Source organism: Phalacrocorax carbo, chromosome 1 (assembly GCF_963921805.1).
Source record: "Phalacrocorax carbo chromosome 1, bPhaCar2.1, whole genome shotgun sequence".
Taxonomy (NCBI): Eukaryota; Metazoa; Chordata; class Aves; order Suliformes; family Phalacrocoracidae; genus Phalacrocorax; species Phalacrocorax carbo.
Genome location: NC_087513.1, coordinates 7,403,603 through 7,418,576, shown reverse-complemented (window position 1 = coordinate 7,418,576; position 14,974 = coordinate 7,403,603). Strand labels below are relative to the sequence as shown.

Genomic DNA, 14,974 nt, shown 5'->3' with positions numbered 1-14,974 from the left:
CCTGTTAAGCTCGTGAACCATTGAAGTGTCCCTGTGGCCTCTCATCACCATTTGCTGCTCTTTGAGTTGCTTGGCGACCTGCAAAAAACACACTTCGATGGAACTGCTGTGGTGTTTCAGTGTCACCTGCTATTTAGTCAGAGCAGTAACTGATCAGCTAGTAGCTTGTCACTTCTAAATTAGAGGCAACGTTTGAAAATGCTCAGGCCCATTTATCACAACACCTACATCTTTTGCTGATGACCCAGACACCTCAATCCAAGTCTTTGAGAAGAACGCACAGGATCCCAACATAAATATTATATAAACTATGACATGGACAGGATCCTCAAATATTGCACCCATGGATTCTGGAGGGGACAAGTAGTAGCACAGGCCACCGACAGGGTAAGAGCGAGCAGGGCCACCGCCACTGACGTCCTGTGAGAGGGGAAGAAAAAGGCAATTAGTTACTTCTCACGGATCTCTCACATTCTTGTCCTGTAGTTAGAGAGGAATTCCTCTTCAATGTTTCAAACAGCTTTTAAACATGCTTTTAAACAGCTTTAACAAATGTTAAAAAGTAAGTCTTCCGGTTTTCTGGTGGTTAAATACCAAAATTTCACAGTGAAGTAATATATACCTATAATTCTATGCAGTTAAAAAAGTGGTAGAATACTTACTGCCCACTGTCCTAGTAAGTTCACCAAGAAGTTGCCACTAAAACGAACAGACAACATCTGGGAAATAACATAGAGGTTCGAAACTAAGGCAGACTGCAGGATGATGGGAATGTTGGAGGTATAAAAGAGCTTGATAGGATAGCTGCTGTACTGTCCACGATACCGGGCAGATTTGATAGGTAAATCAACACGAAATCCCTGCAGGGAAGAACACAAATGCACCCAGCTTATTTCCAAGACACAAGGTATTCCCAGTACGCCTAAAAGCTGCTCCTGACTGTAGAGCTCTTGCTGGCTAAACAAGGCGTGCAAGGTCCAAGAGGGTAAAACCCAGAGGCTACGGTCTGGGTCACAAATTTTAAGGATTTGTAAGTGTTACTGCTTGGTTGCATTACATGCTTTTTACATAAACATCATCTCTCATCTGCTAAGTGATATTCCTCCAAGACACACTTTATAGAATAGGGTTTGATAAAAGCCTTTAAAAGCTTGATAACTAGCCAATTAACAGCAGACTTCTGTGTAAGTAAGCCCAGCCTTCTGCTTTCTGGGGCAGGCTCCTATCTGAGTAGACCCAAGAAAAGCTACATGGATTTGAAAACCAGATAATTCTTTTTTTTTTGCCAGCACTCCGACTCAACAGCTTAAAAAAAAAAAAAATAAAAAATCACATTTTAGCCCCACACAAACACACACAAAAAAAGAAAACCAAAAGCACCATGTGGATCTCCTTTAGTGTCCATTTTAGTAAATACTTAAGTTGACATACTAGGAAAGTATTTAAAGAAAACTAGGGGAAAAACAGTAAGCCACGCATTGATACCACGGTTGTTTTCTAGACCAAATCTGTATCCGCACACCCCAAAGACAAGGTTCTTTAAATCTGTCCAAAGGTATTCTTTGAAGTCAGCTATGAATATCAAGTATATCATTTGTGTGATACAACCACTCCAGTTCCAGAACCCCTTTTTAGCAAAAATGCTTTCATAGCATGCAAGGCATTTAATGGAATGTGAGATTACATCACTGTCTGAGTACAAGTATGTCTGGCTGTAAAATTTAACAGCTGTACCGCCGCAGAGGTGTGTTACTGAAATAACAATGTTGGAATAAAGAGAGTTCCTTACTCAAAGCCAAGATACTTCACAGCTACCCTAGTTTAACTTCTGCGTTTTTCCCACTGCCTGCACTGCCTAGGGTCTGCACGCTTCCACCACGCAGCTGCAGAGCTACTATGAGGAAATTCTCATTTTACCTGAAAATATATGACTACGGCAAATACAAATACTGTAGCAATCAGATTCATGAGATTGGGCAAATTCTGTCGGTAAAAAGCTTCCCGCAAGGCTCGGACTTTGTCAGTTCGTGTAGCCAGAAGATGAAATAATGCAATCACAGCACCCTCAAACTCTGTTCCTGCACAAAGCAAAAAAGTGAAATAAATTTTAATCTGTAAATTAAAAACATTTACCAAGAGTACCTTACTTTTGGCAATTTTAATAATGACACATATAAAATCAGATACAAAGAGAACATAAATCCTGTTACAGCAAATATCTCACAATACAGGATTCTGTTTTAGCCTACAGAATGTAGAACAAGCTACCAAAATATTATTCCCAGTTAAAAAAGAAAAAATAAAGGTCACACACATGAAAGAATACTCTTTCTTCCTTTTCTGGGGGCAGGAGGATGATTGGAAGGAAGAAATAATAAACGAGAAAATTAGCTTTAGAAAAGCAGTAGTAAAATGCAATAGACAGAACTACTAAAAATCAGGTGAAAATGAAAGCAAGCTAAAAACATGGCTCTGGATTTCAAATGTATGCATTAAACTAGTTCACTTCTTGATGCAACAGGCTGTACCTGACTTGGTATTTCCAGGGTCTCAGGACAACCAGATGTCAAAGACTGGCTGAGGAATGAAGAGATGGTAGCCTCTGAAGAATCAAACCAGCTTAAAGTAATTTGGAAGCACCGTCTATAAAAGTATCCTATAGCCACCGACAACAGTTCGATCATAAACAACTCCTCTAAACATACGGAATTTCTTATCTTCTCTATTTCTATCAACTAAATGATGCTAAACCAAGACTCTTTTGGTTTGGAAATCCAAAAATCTTCCATCAAGGGGCTTCAAGTCCCATTCTAACTGCTGCGATTCAAATCAGCAAAGGCAAACTTGTAGGTTATTAATCTTACCATGAGTCAGACAACATTTTCACCTTCAGTGTTAGAAAATTGACTTTAGAATTTAATTGTCGCACATTACAACATTTTTTAAATATCCATCTGGTAAACATTCAAGAGTTTATGTATGTTTATGTATAGTTATGTACTGTAACTGTAATCCCACACGTACCTCTGCCAGTGTTGATGGTAGTGGGGCTAAAAGCCTTCCAGACAATGGTTTCACAGATATTGGTAGCAATAAACAGGGAAATACCAGACCCCAAGCCATAACCTTTCTGTAGCAACTCATCTAACAGCAACACAATCAAACCAGCAACAAACAGCTGTGGGGAAAGAAACAAAACTGAGCAGAAACAATAAATCAAGTCAAGAATTATGCATTAATTCTCTGCTTCAGTCTTTTCATCATGTCAGAGAGTGATCATTATGTTTTTCATCTAAATATCATTCATGCAGTAGTTTTGCCCTCTCACGTACAAGTGCCTGCGCATCTCACCTGGCAATGATCTCTGTGACTTTTCAATACTGACGCTAGCAAACAGATGACTCAGTGAGCACTCTTTTCAAAAGAGTGTGTAAGTCTGCATTTACTGCTTTGCCCTACAGGATAACGCCTCAAAGCTGCATCTGTGCCGTTTAGCGAGAAGTCCTCCATGGTACTGAACAGCAGCTACTGCTTTCAATACTAACTCCTGTGTTCTGATCAAACAGCTGCTCCTATCTGAAACATTTTTGATACCAACTATCCCAACTTTCTCCTCCTTTATGGAATATTTAGAATTTCTCATATAGAGACAGACAGAGACGAAGGATGCTGCTTTACAGCGTTACAAAGAAAGAAATGCAACCAGACATAGAAAGGCTTTTCCTTCCAGCTACACTGCATCAAACCAGTCTCAGTTACACACAAAATAGCTCATTACAAACCTGAATTATAATAAGGAGACAAATTCCAGCACCCATTTCAGCAGGATCTCCATACATTCCAGTCATAACATACACAATGGCTTGCCCAATGGTAATAATCATCCCAAATACTAAAACAAGAGAGAAAGCAAATCCTTTAAAATAATCTGCTGAAATCTCCTACCAAAGAAATCTCACATCTAGTATCACTTAGGCAGGCTGCTTTCCCAAGAACAAAAATATGCTTATTAATTTTAACTGGAACATGGCTTACATTTCTGAGCTCCATTGAACAAGGCTCTGTCTTTTGGAGTATCACCAACTTCAATGATCTTCGCTCCAGCTAGCAGCTGCATGATCAAACCAGACGTCACAATGGGTGAGATACCTAATTCCATCAGAGTACCTAAACAGGAAGAAAAATTAATACAATTGCCATTCAAGCACCTCTCCTGAAGAATTACACTCTGAGGATATGAGGTCTGTTGAAAGGTTTCTGACCTATATGGAACATTTTTCATAACGCTTCAAACACATATATTCCAGTACAGGTATGATCAAAACAAAGACCATTATATCCTCACAAAAGAAGGCTGCTGTGTTAAAATCTGTCATTTTGAAGGCAGCATGAGAAACCTATGCAGCTTTTCACTTCAAATATTTCTGTGAAACCATGCTAACACTAAAGGTCAATGTACACTGAAGCTTGGCTTTTTGGCATGTCATATCAAGGAACCTTTCACAGGAAAGCATCTTGTCCCTGGTTGTTTACGGTCAGTGCTTCAACTGTCACATTTTCCAAAAGTTTAATTCTGAAGACCACAAGAGAGATGCTGCAGATCCACAGCGGCTGGTAACGCCACTCTTGGAATTACTGACTCTAGTTAAGAGAACAGAAGTTTAGGATAAAACTAGTTCTTAACAAAACACACACATGTCCTCAGGATGCTCTGCTCTGCCAATTCACCTACTAGCACAATGTCGCCGAGGCATCAACTTCCAACTGTGTACAACTCAAACAGGGCGGTACAACTTCAGAAGGCACTACTGCTGCAGCACAGAAGAGTATATTCCAGAAACCCTGCCTGGTTCTCCCTCTCAGTCACTTCATCTGCTGTAATAAGAAGTCGGGCATCACCCGCTTTGCTTGCATCCTCAGGCCGACACACCTGCAACACCAGAACTACCACCTGCTGTTCTGATTTAGAAGTATTCTCAGCAAGGTCTTGTTCAAGTACCTTGTTCAAGTCTTGAGTTATGGTATAACGTGGTACAGAAGCAGAACTGGAAGTACACAAACAAACACAGGAAAATGGCCTGCCTCTTGCCTGTACAGTACACTGTCCCATCTCAATACAGAAACAACCTTCCACATCATCTTTTTGGAGCAACAGCATTATAAAGAGATTATTTTTTGAAATTTAATTTGTCCTTCAGCTACTACCAGAACATTTTCTCCTATCTGAAGACACTGTGTGCTCAACAAACCCCAAAAAGCTGAAAGCTTGGATGAAATTTCAGAAACCAGAACTACCAAGTGATCAAACTTCTCACATCTCCCAAAGTGGAATCTTAAAGAAAGAAAGTGTGAGTAAGGACACATTTTACAAGTTTAATATTCAATTAAGGCAGATCAAATTACTTTGTAACCATCTTTTACATGGTCACTCAAGGGACAAAAATAATGCATGTTTTTTCTGATGTTAAGTCACAATATCCACGAGGGTGATTCAAAAGAGAATCAGCTTACGATCTTTTTCAGTTCTGTACATTTAAGCGTAACTCTGCTCTCACGTGTAGTACAGTGGTGTTTCATCATAAAATTACCAAGAAAATTATTAATAAAAAACTATTTAGCCACTGCAGACTTGTAGAGTCTCAGCAAGATCCAGTGACAGGGGAACACGGTCTGTACGGTCATACTGGACATGAAGAGAGATAGAAACAGCATATCCATAGCTGATCTGCCTAGAAGCTTATCTGTCCTCACACCCCATCTCTGAGAGGGGCCCCTTCTTCAGGGGAAGTACCATTCTGTACTCCCCTTTTCCCATGTATCAGTCATTGATTCAGAAACTGCTTCTGGCAACTTCTGCCAGTAATTTAGTCCGAAATTTTGAGTTACATGTGCTGCTTAATAATACCATTGGCTGCCCCTTCTGTCTTATGGTGTAAGGAAAAAGTGACTATCCGTTCCCTACCCACTTTGTTCCAGAGATGAAGCATTAAAAGACATTTGGGATATGCTTAATTCATGGCAAAGAGTCCTTATTTTTTAGGATCTCTTCCTACAAATTAATATCTATTATCTACTTTCTATAGATTAATATACTCCCTGGTGCCTGAGTGGTTTTTTTTAGTTCCACTAATATCCTTTGTGGCATGGTAGATTAGAACTGCATGCAATATTCAATTTGTGGCACCTTACAGATTTGTAGATATTTCTTCTGATCCTTCAACCAGTTCTTAAGCCATTAGGTCTTCCCTTTTATCCCGCAATAGCTTAATTTCCTAAAGAGCCTTTAACAAGTGATCTGGAGTCATCTTTTCATTTCTGCATAACTACAGGTCCTCATTTCAGTTCTAACTTTTTTTAATTTTAAGCATTATTGCACAACTTTTTTTTTTAAAGTGTTTTCCCTGCTATCAAAATGTAAAATGTGAAAGCATTAAAGCCATTATTATAATGTGGTTCTTTCACACTTGCATCCTGCAGTCTGCACACTGTTCAGCACTATGTTAAATATTACGTCATCTCTCATGGAAATCTCTACTTCTCAAACAGCAAGAAAATTAGCATGTCAAAAACTTTAGTCTTTACCTCACATCCTCCAATGTCATCTAGTCAGTTGACATAGGCGCAACTTAACTTTCCCACTCGGGCTTTTTGTTGCCTTTACAGTCTCTCTAGTCTTTTCTTGGCCACTGTTACCATTCTGTCTGGGTAGTGGATAGCACATTTAGCATATTGTCACAGGCTGCTAGTGAGACACAGAATTTTTACATGCACATTCTGCAGTAGAGTTTGAAACAGCTGACTTAATACCTTGATTTATCATCTTCACCGGTGTGACAAAATTTGCTATTCCTAAATAGTTTGTACCTTCACATTAGAAGGTTCCACTGATATTCTTACTTCCAGCCAATTTTCCATGATAGAGATGAGGTCAGCGTCCTCATTTAGAGTCACGCATGCCAGGTCATCCAGAGTTTTAGACTTCTAGCATTAGTTTAAGTCATCTACATGTGGTTGGAATCCCCTTGTCTATTCTAAAACAAGCTAGTTTGGCTTCATTAAAGTATAAGCTTAATATCCTCTGCCCTCAGCATTCACACCTATAAAATTACTCACCCACAGTGTTGCCAAAATATTATGAGGCGTAACTGACTTGATCACCTACGGTATTTTCTAGTCGACACTCTCATACTGCACGTTAGTGCTGTTCTAAGTGGTGGGGCAGAAGATTCCCTGTCCCATATCTTAATCTGAAAGAGACTGCTCTACAATTCGAAACAGAATCATCCCAGAACTTAAGAATCAAGATCAATCTCACGTGCACGTCAAAGGAAACCCCATTCCTAAGGTGAAGTACTCCTCAGGTATCAGTGAAGTTTAATTACATCTGTGTTAAGATTTTTACAAAGCATTTCAACATGACGTCTGGGCTGCATGAAATTTATCAGCCAACCATTTTTTCTCCTAGACCGTTTACAATGCTACAAAACAGAGAAAGGAATAATCTACTAACCTCTGTTTGACGCGAGAATGACTCGCATCCAATAGAACGGATCTGCAGAATCTGATGACATGATTCCAAACAAAGGTATCTGTCAAAGTGCACATTGAGTATTATAAAGCACTGTATTAAGCAGATATACAAAGAAAGCTGCATTAATCCAGACATCTTAACGTGTAAGGATTCGACTGTCATACTGTGTAATATAATAAACTTTTTAAAAAATTAAACCAGATACATACAATAACAGGTACACTGATGCCATCTATTTTAATCCTCCAGCTGGGGGGTATGACTCAGAGGATGACACTATGCAAACTAAGAACCTTCTACAGGAAAAAGCAGAAGCCCCTAGAAAGAAGATTCGGTGCACATAAACCAGATTACTGAAGTTGAAGATGAAATGCCTGACATACGCCGTTCTGAAGTACTACAACCCCCCAAAAGAACAGAAAAAGCATAAAATAAATAGGGTAGCCACACAAATCATTAACAGAATGGAGAAAAATATTAAATGATATTCCATTACTTATTTTAACAAAATTTTTGCTGCAATTTTGAGTTAAAAAAAAAAAGAGAGAAACCTGTAGCAAAACATCTTTGAGAAGACAGAAGAAAGCAGGTTTAAAATTTTTTAAAAACGGTCCTAAGTAACATTTCTTTTCAGTACAAATTAAATATACAGCATAAACTGCGAGGTAAATATCTTCCTCCAATAAGTTTATATATTCAAATCCTACAGCTGGGAATATGTTTTACAATATCCCATACAGAACTGTCAAAGTTAGCCAAGTTTATACAAAACCTCAAATGTTCTATATGTCAATACTGATTTTGAGGGATCTTTAACCCTTCTCAATCACAAAAAGAGTAAACAAGGAATCCAGGCAATCTTACAGATTAATTCCTGAAAACTCTAGTCTGCACCATCTGATTCCCTAATGCAACTAATATAACCTTTTGTGTAGATTAAAATCTTAATTAGGCACATATCCAGCAGCTAGGAAACACAGGTAAACTGCATATTCCTCTAGGTCTAGTATCATTCCCACCTCCTCCTTCCAAAAAAACAGGTAGGTACAAGAGCTGGGTTTTAGCCTTTCAACACTCCTTCAGAGTTGTAAACAAAAATTATTAAACCACTGCTCCAGAGGCTGGAATGGGTACATTAATAAATATAACATAAAACACCTGATTCTGAAGTTGTATGGTTCATTTTACGTGTCCTAAGAGGTCTAAAAGTTCTAAAAAATATAGATGAAGTAATACATGGATTCTTATTTTCTGCAATATCTAAGTAATCTTAAAAAAAACCCAACACTGTTACAACCCTGGTACAGGTTCCAGGAGCTTCTGCAACTGTGAGTAATAAAGATCATGTAAATGTTTGCAAAGACCTGTGTTTTAGAGGGGGTTTAGCTCACATCTTTGCCAGTATATTCACAGAAGTTCGAAATGTCAACTTAAACTCCTCAGAAAAACATTTTTCTGCAATCTTTATAACCCATCAGCTTGTTCAAGAGAAATCAGGTAAAAACAGCTCAGCTTGTTTAGACTACTCAATGAGTAATTAGCTTGGCTGCTTACCCTGCAGCCAGTATCATCATTTGATAGGACCTTCCATATAACAAGAAAAATCATTATGCACTTTAGACTAAATAGAAAGCATTAGTTTCTGAAAACATATACAATCAATAATAAAAACTATTGCAGAGAATCAGGTTTCTTTAACTGAACTTTAAATACTTAACCATAAAAATTCGTAAGTGAAACTGGCAGGTCAACATGAAACAAGAACTTCTACCATTCTGCTTTAGATGTACAGAATGCACATTTTCTGAAACACAGAGAACATTGATACCTACCTGGCAGCATACTAAAAAAATGAAGAGCGTGATAGCTGTCCATAGTACCTTCTCTCTGAACTGGATCTACAGAACAGATCGTAGAGATTTATATGTTCATTGTATGTAGAATTTTCACTGTACTCTCACAGTAGTACTAAATGCTGTATCATTCAGAATTAAATGCGAAGATATTGAATAACAAAGCATAATTTCCCATTAGATTTTATTTTTAATATAATCTCAGATTTTATAGAAAGAGACAGTCATGTGCTTCTGTGTAGTCAAAGAAAACTTATATGGGATCTGGCAGACACCATAGCTGACATTCAGTCAGTAAAATATATTTTATATATAGTATTCTAATATAGTGGGTATTTACAGAAAAACAACAGCATGGCTAAAAACATGGACATACCAGAACAAATGTGAAGGGTTAATGCAAAAAAAATTATGTTTGGTGATTAGTGCTCTAGGCTTCAACAGATTGGAGGCACTGTTTTGTAAGGCTGGAAGTTATTAAACTAAAACAGTATAAAGTTTTTAAAGAGATTTAACTGCTGTGAAGACAAGTGATAAAGAAGAACCATGAGTTCTGGAGAGCAATTCAAAATATTTAGATCTAAATTCTTCAAAGGCTGTTAGAGGAAGCTTAAATTCACCATTAAGTTCATGGACACAGATCACAAAATTTTTAAAGACTATTCGCCCCCCGCCCCCCAAATATTTTTATCGATGTAGACTACATATTACTTTAAAAAGAACGTGAGATCAACAGTCATTAGTCAGTAACACATTGAAGAGCATCTCAGGGTCACAACATCTGAGGCAACTGTAACTAGTGCCAGGCAAGAAGAGAAGAACCGCAAGATTTAAGTTTGAACCAGAGGATTACTCAAAGCATGAGACAGAAAGAAATGCGCTTGAAGAGAGCAGAGAGCGCTAAGATGCAGTGTTATGTTCAAGTTCCCACCTCTCCTCCACGGACTGTAAACATTAGGATAAGTGTGTTCACAGTAGGCAAGAGTACAGCAGCTACTAAAATGTGACATGAACTAACACATAAGATAGATACAGCAGAAATACTAGCTTTCTGCCTCCAACCACCGAACCTGCCTGTAGAGAAGTAACAAGAAAAAGGATTAGTGCCTGGTTTTATAGGGACTGAACACCCACAAACCAATGCAGCAGCACAGCTTCTCGAGCAACAGAAAACCCAGCAGTACTCTATAAGTGAAATCATGCACTTACTTAGAAGCAAAGTAATCCCAGTAATTTAATTTATTTACTGATACCGCCTCACTCTTCTAAAAAAAAGGCCAGATGCTAAAAATACTTACAGTACAAAGTTAAAAAAAGAAAAATAGTGACAGCAGCAAACAAATCCAAACAGTATCTTGAGTTAGGCTTTATGCAGTGCTGACCCACTTTACCAAGTGCTGTTTGAATTCTATAATTCAGGTTTTAAGTACAGACTTCTAAAAAGAAAAATGCTTAACCAAATTATCTCTGCAGCCCAGCAGTTACCCTTAGCTTCCAAGGTATCAGTCAAGCTCTGCAACTGCTCTGGCTCTCTCTACAACTGCAGTGATGATGAGCATTACAGGAATTCTGCAGCACCCAAATCACTGTTTTTCACAAGGAAAACAGTCTCTATGATTCAAAAAGACAAAAAAAAGGAAAAAGGAGGCATCTGAATCCATATACCAGGAACAGCAAAAGGCAGACTGGTACCAAAATATTCCAGCCACAAATGACAACAAGCATTTATCTTGTTATCATGGATAATCTTGTTAGCTGGGGACGGTACATTTCATCATCTGATCAGATTCAATTGGACATGTTATCCCTCCAATATTTTCCTTAAAACTTGTGAAAATGAAAGGACTTAAGCATCATCTTCTTGGTGTTCTGAACATCACATTCTACTTAGAAAAATCTGTGCATATGAGGGAAATATGAGCTGATACCACTAACTACAGAAAGTAGCAATTGTTTTTGTTAATCAAGTTGGCCAAAACACAAAAGCAACACTCCCTAGTGACAGAGAAAGCCCACTTCCCGCACCAACAGTAATGGCAAAACGATTCAATGAGAGCCCAACCAAATCAAAACTTCACCTTCACTTAACAATCAATACAAGTTTAGAGAAAATAGATGTCTCTTTCTATTTTGTTACCTTCATTTCTCGTCCTGGCCTTAACCAACCCACTAAAACCATTACTAATGATGTCTGCCAGTGACAGCTTGCAAGAAAACAATAAATAACAAAGAATTACAGATATGTAGCATGACCTCAGTCTCTTGATAGACCAAACACAAGCAAGGAACATAACTTAGAATGGTCAAAGGGCTTTTCAGTCTAGGAAAGATGTTCCTAATTGTATTTTCACTTCAAATTTGTACAAAGCTGGCAACTGGCAGTCATTGCCTAGACAGTGACCTAGATAGTAATAAAGACAAAGTGACCCAAATAGCAAGGACAGGCATCTCGGCACCCCTCTGGGCAGCCTTCATCTGCTGATGGAGGACATGGGCAGATCAAGCCCCTCTTCCTCTCTAGCTAATAGAAAAGGAGGAGGAAAAAAACCCAGAGGAAAATCACAGCTGTCAAAGAGTTTTCCAGAAACATCAATATCTGTAGAGTTGTCTTAGCTTCCTCTTCCCACCCACTTCACTAGACAAAAATGGGATGGATGTAACCAGCTAGTCACAGATACACCATAAATCTGCACCAGGAGATTGCACTGAGGTTCACCACTGCAGAAACAAAGATGGGTACCTTCCACCCAGATCTGGTGCATCCAGATCTTAGCACAGGGTCTGGCTCTGGAAATTCCTGTTCTGAAGATGCCTTTGTCTGACCTAAATAATTTGTTTCGAAACCTGTCCCAAGAGGAAAAGATGCTGGAAAGCAACAGGGAAAGACAGATGGAGCAAAGAGCCAGGGGATAAATCCCAAACTTTTAAAAAAATCAATTTCAGAGCAGAATAAACAGCAGTGTCTACTGCATCTTCTCTATTCAATCCAGCAGGCTTCGCTATGGTTACTGACAGAAACATCTCTGCATCCAGTCCTAACCTTTGGGACTCCCTCATCAACAAAAGAGAATTCTCTCGGATGGTGTCACATTCCCAGCTACATACTTCTTTTCAAGAAAATAAAGATCAACATTTAGCTCTTAAGAAACGTTCATGCCAGTCGTGACAATGAATACTAGGTAAATCTCTTACACTAATTAGAACCCTTGACACCTAAGCGATACGTGCTTGCCTGAGTTTTAGAAGTAAAATATGGGGGGGTTCTCTTTTGTTGACAAGGTGGGCCTCTTCCTGATCTGCAGAAATTGATTAATTTTAATCTAGGAAATGTGCCAAGAAATGGGAGGAGTCTCTCAGGATAGGGGAATAGAGAGATCAGCTGTAAATGAACTCAGTTCACTGATCTCAGAACAAAGAAAAGGGTCACATCCAGTAGGTAAACAGGGAGCAATTACCTCAGCTACATCACAGATCACCTTCCCACTTCATCAAGGTGAATCACAGCTATGGGAGTAGAAAATATTTTGTGGGAAAGGAAGCACTAAATTAGTGGTTCCTGAATTACAGCGCAAGCCTTTTCAAAGTAATATATAAGACAGCCTGAAGCCCAGAGTTGTGACCAGTACTCGAAGCCCACAGCGGTATCCACAAAGACAAGAGTGGTGTCCACAGGGGGAAAAAAAAAGCTGGAAAACTCTCTTCTGGTGTATAAAACCAGACACAATCATATTGAGCTGAAACTAAGTAAACTTAGTCCAGAGACGGGACTTTTTAAAAAAAATTAGTTAGCATAATTACCAAGTGGAACAACATCAGAAGACTGCTAAAAATTCATCATCATGGTAATCTTTTAGCTTAACATGGACTCCCCTCCACCAAAGAATACGTCCTACTTTAGGGCCCACTGTCTGTATTTATATTGGAGCATGGACTTGAGCATCACAATATTCTCTTATCTTTGAGCCAATAAAACTAAGAACATAATGTGGCACTCACTTTTCTTTCTGGCTTCTGGATTTCAGGTAACACTGCACAGAATGGCTTAATAACTTCTAAAAATTTTACTGTTCCAGAAAAACAAGACACATACAAAAGAGAGAAAAATGTGTTAACGAACCTTTATGAATTTATAAAACATCAAACAACTTATTTAACTTCTAGGGAAATAAACAAACTCTAACACTTTGTAAGTGAATTATTGAATCAACATACACTCTAATTCAATGCCTGAAAACTAACACCCTCTTCTTAAACAGTTGAAGACAGGGCAAAAATGTGAAAAGAGAATTCTTGCTATAATCAGTTTTGGCCCATTCTTTTTTCAACAGCTGGAATAATTTTTGTTGAGAAGCAGCACCATATATGTCACCAGAAGCGAACGAAATTGTATTCCATCTAAAAATAAGTGACCTAGTATCAGTCTGTGCTAGTTAAACACAGAAGCAAAGGATACTGACATCAAAAAGTACCCATGTAGAGATTAGTATCTTGTGCTTCACAGAAGTATTAAGCTGAGAAAATAATTCAATTGCTAAAATATGTTTAGAAATTGCAATTTAAATCACTGCAACGCTTATTCCGATCAGAACTTTGAGGGATATAATTTTAACTTTTACTACATCTCTCTTCACAATCTCTCCTTTAAAAACACAGAGAAGCTCAACAGTTTGAGCTCTTTTTCTGTGAAATAAATAAATTAATAAAATGAAAGCACACATGCTTGGTGGGGAATTTGCCCTCCAGAACTTGTACATTACTGCCAGCCCCAACCCATTTGGATAGCCATAGAGAACAGCGATCAGCTCCTCTTCAAAGAAAAGCCATTTATTACAGCACAGGCCGAGTTAAGTAACATCTTGGTCGAAATGCCACATTTACTTTCACGCTTGCTGTGCCGTATTTGTCCTTTTTTTACTCCAAGCCCTCAGACAGCTCATCAGAAGATGCATCTTGCTCCACAGAAGGCGGCCTGGGTCCCGTGTTAATATATTAAGGACACGGGGGAGAATCAATCATAGAATCACAGAATGCCCTGAGCTGGAAGGGACCCACAAGGATCATCGAGTCCAGCTCCTGTCCCTGCACAGGACAGCCCCAAATTCACACCATGTCTCTGAGGGCCTTGTCCAAGTGCTTCTTGAATATCGCCAGGCTGGTGCCGTGATGCCTCCCTGGGGAGCCTGTTCCAGGGCTCCACCACCCTCTGGGGGAAGAACCTTTTCCTAATACCCAACCTAACCCCCCCCGACACATCTTCCCTCGGGTCCCACCGCTGCCGTAGCCCAGCACCGCGCGGTGCCAAGCGGAGACTCGTCCCACCCCCCGCCCGCACCAAGGAAACCGGCTCGGAGGGGGGTGCCCCGCCGCCCCTTCGGCCTGCCCGGGGCGGACACCTGAGGCACGGCGCCACCCCAGCCCGCTGGGCCGGCGACCGGCCGCGCCCTCCCCTCACGGGACCCCCGCTCGCGGAGCCGTACTCACTGCCCATGGCGGCGGCGGCGGGGCCACCCGCCCGCCTCAGCCGCCCGCCTCGACCGCCCTCACCGCCGCGCCGCGCCGCTCCGCCACCGCCGTCACGTGACGCCGGCCG

At 39.7% G+C, this 14,974-nt stretch overlaps 1 protein-coding gene across 2 annotated transcripts in view; it reads right to left on the bottom strand.

Annotated features, from left to right (window-relative positions):
- Nucleotides 1–14,974, bottom strand: part of SEC61A2 (SEC61 translocon subunit alpha 2) — an 18,004-nt gene extending 3,030 nt beyond the window's left edge. The window contains exons 1-11 of one of the 2 annotated variants that reach the window (XM_064443148.1): nucleotides 14,866–14,974; nucleotides 13,381–13,448; nucleotides 9,364–9,429; nucleotides 7,511–7,589; nucleotides 4,036–4,167; nucleotides 3,783–3,892; nucleotides 3,025–3,178; nucleotides 1,918–2,078; nucleotides 663–860; nucleotides 229–420; nucleotides 2–78 (exon numbers count right to left, since the gene is read on the bottom strand). In XM_064443148.1, coding sequence (XP_064299218.1) covers nucleotides 2–78; nucleotides 229–420; nucleotides 663–860; nucleotides 1,918–2,078; nucleotides 3,025–3,178; nucleotides 3,783–3,892; nucleotides 4,036–4,167; nucleotides 7,511–7,589; nucleotides 9,364–9,429; nucleotides 13,381–13,448; nucleotides 14,866–14,872 — 1,244 coding nt within the window. In that variant the 5' untranslated portion in view covers nucleotides 14,873–14,974. The remainder of the gene's footprint in view (nucleotide 1; nucleotides 79–228; nucleotides 421–662; nucleotides 861–1,917; nucleotides 2,079–3,024; nucleotides 3,179–3,782; nucleotides 3,893–4,035; nucleotides 4,168–7,510; nucleotides 7,590–9,363; nucleotides 9,430–13,380; nucleotides 13,449–14,865) is intronic. The other variant, XM_064443139.1, reaches the window with a different exon arrangement.